Genomic DNA, 7,714 nt, shown 5'->3' with positions numbered 1-7,714 from the left:
TCAAATGTTTCTGGTTTAACTGTGGTCTGATACTTTAGTACTAGGCAGCAAGATAAAGGACAAAGGTTTTCTGGGATCTAGTCTAGCTCCTCTGACATGGCGTATATAATCAGGTTCTAGTTCATTCTTTAAAAAAAAAAAAAATTAACGTTCATTTATTTTTGAAGGGGAGAGAGACAGAGTACGAGCGGGGAAGGGGCAGAGAGGGAGACACAAAATCTGAAGCAGGCTCCAGGCTCTGAGCTGTCAGAACAGAGCCCCATGCAGGGGTGGAACTCATGAGCCCAGAGATCATGACCTGAGCAGAGGTCAGATGCTTAGCGGACCGAGCCACCCAGGCGCCCCAATTCATCCCAATTCAGGATTTCGGTCCATTTACTGCAACACACTATAGAATTCTTTTACTGGCAGTGTGTACTAGAAAATGAAAGCCCCCCCCCTTTTTTGATAAAAAATGAAATCTTGATAACATTTTAGACCATATAAAAGGCAAAGCTAAGGTATTATTGGAGACACAGTATTTCTTTTATTTATAGAGGCTTTTCTATCTGTAAATCAGGTTAATTTGTTTCTTTAGGAAATCATATTTCACTTTTCTACTGCATATTTTTGATTTTAAGACTTCATTTCCCCAAATTCACAAATCGGGCGTCTTTCTTTTCCTACTTTCAACAGTCTAATAACCTGTCAGTTGTCTTGTCTTTTAGCTAGAGACACTACCAAATGAAAATAAAAATTTCATCTTCCACCAACCAACCACACAGCTAAAACTCCCCTAGGACACTTGACTACTAGATGCCAGCCTCTTAGCCGGAGGAGCAATAATGGTGGCATAATCATTATCCCAAGATTTAGATGAGATTCCATTTTCTTGTCCCGTTTGTTTTAGGATCATGCAAGATATTTCCTGGAAAGGATGTTTAGTAGAGCATAAGGTTTAAAGTACCAGCCACTTCTGAAAACTGCACAGTAAAATCTAGGCTAAAACAATGAGGTATCCACACCACTCAAACTTCAAATAAATTAATTTGCTATGTAGATCAAATAACACCTTATAGTTTTTGTCTATAGTTTTCCAGTCCTTTACATCTTCTCATGCTGATAGATGGCAAACTACAAGGTCAATTTTACTTCAACTTACTGGTAAACAGGCAGGGGCGCTTGGGTGGCTCAGTTAGTTAAGTCTCAGACTCTTGGTTTGGGCTCAGGTTGTGATCTCACTTGGTTAGTGAGATGGAGCCCTACATCGGGCTCTTCGCTGAAAGTGCGGCGCCTGCTTGGGATTCTTTCTCTCCCTCTCTCTCTCTGCTCCTCCCACACTCTCTCTCAAAACAAATAAACTTAAAAAAAAAAAAAACAAACAGACAAAAACAAACTGCTACCCTTGGATTTAGGCACAGAGATGAATGCCCTTTCAGTACCAAAACCATCAACGATCTTTTATTTTTGTAGTAATCTCTATACCCAACCTTAGGCTTGAACTCAGGACCCTGAGATCAAGAGTCACATGTTCTTCCGACTGAACCAGCCAAGCACCCCACCCTCTTTATGTTTAAATCCTGCTGCCTTCCCACCTGTCCTTCTGAGAGGTCTCTGCTTATGTTAAAGCACTTTCTCCCCTTGTGCTCTGGATCTCACCCCCTTCACTCCTACATTTTCTTCTGAATTTCTCCTTTGACCTTGTATTTGAAACACAGAAAAAAATAGAATGGTGTCACGAAGATTCCCATACCAATCATTAAATTCTCTCCCTCTAGTCTATTGATATGCTGTGTCACCCTATCTAAAAAAAAAACTAACAAACCCTCCCTTAATCCTACATCCAGCCCCCTCTTAGCAAAGCTTCTTGAAAGAGTTGTCTATAGATGTTATCTTTACTTCTTCAGTTCATATTATTTTTTCAATAATATATATATTTCAATAGGACTTTTATCTCCACCATTCCAAAACTACACTCATAAGGTCAATACTGACCTCCATGCTTTCAGATCCATAGCCAAGTCTCCTTTGCTAGCTCCTGTTATACTTTGCCTCTTATGTTTGGGTGGCCTGAAAGTCCATCTCTATCTTCTGATTTCCATTTACACAGTTCCTAAAGAATTTTATCCAATACTACTGCCTTAAAAGCCTTCTACAAGCCAACAGCTCCCATAAACCTTCAGCCTTAACTTTCCCAAACCTTCCAGATTCTTTCTTTTTTCTACCTGTCCGCACAGCATCTCCATATGGATGACTAGTAGACAGCTGACACTTAATATTGCTAAAGTAGGACTCTTGATATTCTCTCCTCCTTCCATGAATTTCCCCAATCTCCTATCCAATCTAGCTACTCAAGTAAGAAATACAGAAATCAGCTTTGATTCCACCTTCTTTTCTCCACCACTTCCATCAGCCAAGTCGTACCTTACCTCCAAAATATCCCAAGGCAATCTACTCACCAATTCCACCTCTGCTAGTCTAATCCCCTATCAATTCTCACACTGAAACTACCCAAGTCTAACTTGTATCCTTGATCCTAACTCTTTCCATTATCCACAGAGCAACGATCTTTTCAAAATCAGACCATTCCTCTGTTTAACCACCTGCTTTAGTCTAAGTGTTTATGTCCCCCCAAAATTCATATGTTGAAATAATAAGCCCCCAAAATGATGGTATTAGGAGATAGGGCCTTTGAGAAATGCTTAGATCATGCTTCGTGAATGGGATTAGTGCCTTTGTAAAAGAGGCTCCACAGCATATCCCTGGCCCTCTACAATGTGAGGACATAGCTAGAATTAGGCAGTCTGCAACCCCAAAGTGAGCCATCATCACAATAGGACCTTGCTGGTGCCCTGACCTTGGACTTTCCTGCCTCCAGAACTGTAAGAAATCTCTGATGTTTATAGGCTATCTAGTCTGTGGCATGTTGCTACAGCAGCCTGAAGGAACTAAGACACCACCCCTCTCCCATCATTTGCCACTGCTCTTGGATTACAAAAGCCTTACATTATCTGGTCTCTGCTGCCCCCTCCAGCCTCAATTTTTACCAAGCTTCCCTTGATACACCAGCCTCTCCCTTCATCAAACACATCAAATTTTTTTCCTTTCTTAGCATTTTGCAGGGTTTCCTCCCCCAGGAATATTTTGTCCCAGTCTCACCCAGCCATTTAGGTCTTAACGCCAAACGTGCTCAGGGGAGGCCTGTCCTGACCACCCAGTCTAAAGCACTGTCCTAGTCACTCTGTCTCAGATCACCCAATTTTCAGTCTCTGCATAGCACTTACTGTTTTTGTTTTTCATTCTATGTCAGCTCTGTAAGACTTTGTCTATGTTGCTCCCCATCTACAATAGCAAATAACAGATACTCAATAAAGATCTTGTGGAAAGAAGGGCATCACATATTTACTCAATCCAATCTAAACTAGGAACACAAATAATCCGCAAGAAATCAAAAGAGAATGGGCTTTCCCAGCTTCTTACCACCTGAAAAAGCTGAATTTACAGTTGGACCTAGGACCCAGTTCCCAACCGGACAGACAATAGGAAAGACAACTGCAGCCGAGACAGCAAATGAGCTACGTCTGGAAAACGATCAGGCTAGAAATCTCAATCCAACTTTATCACCAGCCGCTTCAGCTCGTCATAGTAAACCAGCATGGACAACAGATTTAGCATCTATTTACCTATGAGGGAAGCGAAGGGAAGGAGAACTATTATAAAAATTCACTTGCTTGGTTCACAAGTGGGCTCTTGGCTTTCCTCTCCTCTAAGAGTTTAGCAGTAACTCGTTCCAGTGATGTTTCCATAGTGCTTAGGGGAAAAAACAAAATTTTTAAAAATTATACCAACTTCCGTGATATGGCAAAAATATTTATTAAAATTTTCCAAGTTTAAACTTGAAAGAGGCCTCCTGATTCAATCTTTCATCCTGGATAAATGAGATAACAAGTACTATATACAGAATATAAAGCAGTAATAGTAAAAAAATTTCTCCTAAAAATTAGTCCACCAAGTGGACAGTGGCAGAAATGGGACTCTCCAGGGCCTCAGAGAATTCAAAGTGGCACCTTAGGTGATCCAAGAAACCAATTATATTCTCCTAGTTTTCCATTTGGCTCAAGATTGGAAGAGTTAGGTTACCACCAGCTGTTTCAACAGGTAGAAATATGCTTTCTACTAGTTCACTATTTACTGGCCCGCATGGCCTCAACAGATTCTCATACCTCAGCCCGTCTGCCTTTGGTGATGACCAGAAGACCTCTACGTCCCAGGCAGTAAGGCTTCCTGCTAGTCTCTACTTAAGATCCATGAACCTGATATCCATGATGAGAAGGAAGTTCTTAGGCAGTGGGCGGGGGGCTGGAGAGAGAACAGTAAACACCTGATGCTCCAGGTCCACGCTGGTCACCACGATGAAGCCAGCGACACTTGTCTCAGAAAGGTTCTCCTCTGTGCCCTCAGCAGTGCTAACACTCAGGAGGTGGTGCACCATATCGCGGCCAGGCGTGACAGGTACTAGCTTGAGCTGATTGTCCTCCTGAGACATGCCCAAAGGCAAACAGGAGTCTGGAATGGTGGGTGCCCCAACTTTGTAGATTTTCACATCTGAAAATTTGACATTGAAGGCATGGGGATAGAAACAGCCCCGGAATCCATAGAAATACTCACGGATACGCTCATCCCTACATTCCCGCCGGAAGTCTTTGGAGCGTTCAACCACACCCCCGGATTTAGGGAGCAGCACAGTGCGTACAAAGTGAGGCAGGTCCCGTTTTAGTTCGTTGTACAGTCGTTCTTGATCCAGAACCACAACCACATCTACCTCAAAGGCTGAGGCAGCGTGCACCAGGGCCTGGTAACCAGAGCCCTTGACCCAGCCACAGGTATTAATGACACAGCCACTCACAGAGGCCCTTCGGTTCACTTCACATCTTTGATTGAACACATCCGCTAAACGAGAAGTAATCTGCAGAAGAAAGCACGAAGGTGAGGAAAAGAGACACAAAACTAGCAAACTCATAGCTATGTAGAATAAGTGGTTATTAGGTACAAGAGAAGATGACATTCTTAATGGCTTTTAACCTCATTAACATGGATTTCGTTTTTATGTTGTTTCTTCTATTGTTTCATGTCCTAAGTAGAGATTGAGTTAATTACTTAACAACGGGTCCACAGACTTGTTTAACAATCTGAGGTTGACTTATATCTGAAACAGTCTTTCCCAAAATCATCTGGAAGTAATACCAGCTGAGAGGGAGCAAAGAAATGGCCACAGACGGTTTTAATTAGCATACTTTTGCACAGCTTCCTATCCGGATAGCAGCCCTTCCCTCCATCCCCCCTTGGCGCCGGCTCTGACCTTATTATAAAGCTTGATGTTGGTGCCAGGAGTGGTGGAGCCAAAATGATACACCAGAGGGGCCTGGATAGAGAATCCCTCTTCAACATCTGCCGGCCGCTCAATGTAGAGGGCCCCCATGGTACCAGGGATGGAAACAGAGCCCTGACCCACATCCAGCTCCACGTAAGTAGGACGGCGGCCCAAACGCACTGCGTAGTTGAGCAGTAGACGGCACACTGTGGACTTGCCCACATCAGTGGGGCCCACTACCATCACCCGGGGGCCTCGCTCTTCTTCCTTCTCCGCCTGCCTCCTCATCTGCTCCAAGGCTGTGTGAGTGTTGAGATAAAGTAACATAGGAGTGTCCTTGGAGACATAAGCCACCTCGGTGCGGCCACTCAGCTGTAAAGAACAGCCATGCCAAGTGAAAACAGCCACCTTGGCACCAGCATCAAAAGTGAATTTCTTGTTTCGGGTCAGCTCTGTGCCGAAGATTTCTGCCATCCCAGCCAGCAGCTCCAACTGAACTGACTGAGATGCCTCCACCTCAAAGCGAAGTTCTGTTTCTCGCTCTAGTTCAAATTTAGTTGTTGGCTTCTTGTCATCACTGGCCTCCTCTCCCATCTTTTCTGTGTAGCTGCTGAGCCTAGAACACAAATTAATTATCAGATCTAAACAGAAGTTAGGCCACTGTTCAAAATCCTCCAATGGATACTTCTCCTTACCTGCTTTATTTTTCTCCTTATCTGTGATCACCACCTGTCTCACTATACATTTATTGTCTGTCTACCCCCACTGGAACGTAAGGGTTGGGCAGTCTGGTTTGCTGCTGTATCTCTAGTATCTAGAATAGGACTGGACAACCGGTAGGCACCTCATAAGTACACCGAGTAAATAAATGACTCAGACATAAGAAAACTGTATCTACAGATTGACCTAAGACTTGATTATATCACCTCCATTGCTCCTTTCGTCACTCGCGGGATACTCGACTTAAGAGGGCAACTGATGCCCTCTTATTCAACAAGAAAGGGCGTCTGCAATCTGGATGCAAAGCAGAGAATATGGAGTTTGCACTTGGAAACAGCATTAAGGTCCCGCTCAGCAACTACTAGGTAGTGTCTTTAGACAAATCACCTAACCTTCTCCTCAGCTGTCACCTGGAGTCACTTACACTTCCTCTCACAAAGTGTTGTGCTGGGGACTGTTGGAGGGAAAAAATTACTCCGTAAACTAGAAAACGCCGAGAAGTAATGAAGAATGATTTCCGATCCCGAGCCAGAGCTCTAAGTCCAGCATCTGTCCCGGCACTCCCAGACGCCGAAGTCTGTCCAGGCTCTAAGGAGCGACGGTTGCATTCCTGAGCTTATCATCTCACCTGCACAAGCCACGAACCCAAACCGGTAAAACGACGAGCTCCCCGCCGGACCTAAACCCAACTACACGCCACGCTCGCCCAGTTCCACGCCGGAAACAAAAGCGGTTCCGCACTTGCGCAATGGAGGAGCCGCGGTCGCGCGATGTCCCTTGGGATATGTAGTTGTGCGGGAACGGCCTCGAACTGTTGAGCTCGCGCAGCCGCTCGGCCTTCTGGGAGTTGTAGTTAAAGGATTGTTTTGATCGTGACGCCGAAGGTGGGAGGGGCGGTGGCCCGTATTGTTTGCGAAGCCGGCGCGCCGGGGGGTAGGAGGCGTGGCGGTTACGCCCCGCGCGGGGCGGGAACCCGCCGAGGAGCCAATGGTTGCCGAGGCGCGGCTGCTGCGGATTGTCGCCCCAGTGTGCCCGCTCACCTGCAGCCGGGAAAGGAGAAGGGCGGCGGGAAGCGGGGGTAGGCTCACCATCTGGGTCCCACGACCGTCTGCTTGCCGGGACCACAAGCCAGGATGTGAGAAAATGCGCAAAACCCCACGTGGAACACGAGGAAATCTGAGAGTAAGGAAAGCGAAGGAGAACAGCTTGTCCGAGGCCAGCCTGGGCTGTCATCCCCTACCTGACACAGTGCATGGCACCTAGAGGGCATTAAGATTTTTTGTTTGTTTGTTTTAATAAAAGAATAACAACCCAAGAATTTCTTCCAGTTACTCTCTAGGTCAGTCATTACCCAACAACGTCTCTCCTATCGAGTGGGGAGTTCTGTTGGGGACTCCTTTCCCTCCCTGAATCCCCGTCAGTTATACCAGGCCAACCATTTACCCCGCAGGCAACAGGTTGGGCCACGGTCTGTAATTCTCACGAGCTTGGGCTCTGGAATCTTGTGCTCTGCTATGCCACTTTCTCACTGCGTGACTTTGGGCAGATCAGGCTCAAACTCTGAGACCCAGTTTCTTGTCTAAAATAGGGATAATAACTGTACTCAACCTCTTAAAGTTGTTTTTAAAGATTGAATGGGATGAT

The 7,714-nt window shown here is 45.3% G+C and overlaps 1 protein-coding gene across 4 annotated transcripts; it reads right to left on the bottom strand.

Moving 5' to 3' along the window:
• Positions 1-3,836: 3,836 nt before the first annotated feature.
• On the bottom strand, positions 3,837-6,882 carry CLP1 (cleavage factor polyribonucleotide kinase subunit 1). Of its 4 annotated transcripts, XM_043581175.1 has the most exons (4): positions 6,699-6,786; positions 6,046-6,175; positions 5,339-5,966; positions 3,837-4,945 (listed from the first exon to the last, which is right to left on the bottom strand). In XM_043581175.1, exons 3-4 carry the CDS (start codon positions 5,942-5,944, stop codon positions 4,274-4,276), a joined length of 1,278 nt encoding a protein of 425 aa, XP_043437110.1. In that variant the 5' UTR covers positions 5,945-5,966; positions 6,046-6,175; positions 6,699-6,786; the 3' UTR covers positions 3,837-4,273. The 4 variants fall into 4 exon arrangements, with proteins under 4 accessions (XP_043437110.1, XP_043437108.1, XP_043437109.1 ...); XM_043581173.1 differs by lacking the exon at positions 6,046-6,175 and having other exon boundaries at positions 6,699-6,882; XM_043581174.1 differs by lacking the exon at positions 6,699-6,786 and having other exon boundaries at positions 6,046-6,692.
• Between the last annotated feature and the right edge of the window lie 832 nt (positions 6,883-7,714).

The sequence above is a fragment of the Prionailurus bengalensis genome, chromosome D1 (genome assembly GCF_016509475.1).
Source record: "Prionailurus bengalensis isolate Pbe53 chromosome D1, Fcat_Pben_1.1_paternal_pri, whole genome shotgun sequence".
In the NCBI taxonomy this organism is placed as follows: domain Eukaryota; kingdom Metazoa; phylum Chordata; class Mammalia; order Carnivora; family Felidae; genus Prionailurus; species Prionailurus bengalensis.
Note: the sequence above shows the minus strand (reverse complement) of the source record. Positions and strands in the feature narration are given on the sequence as shown.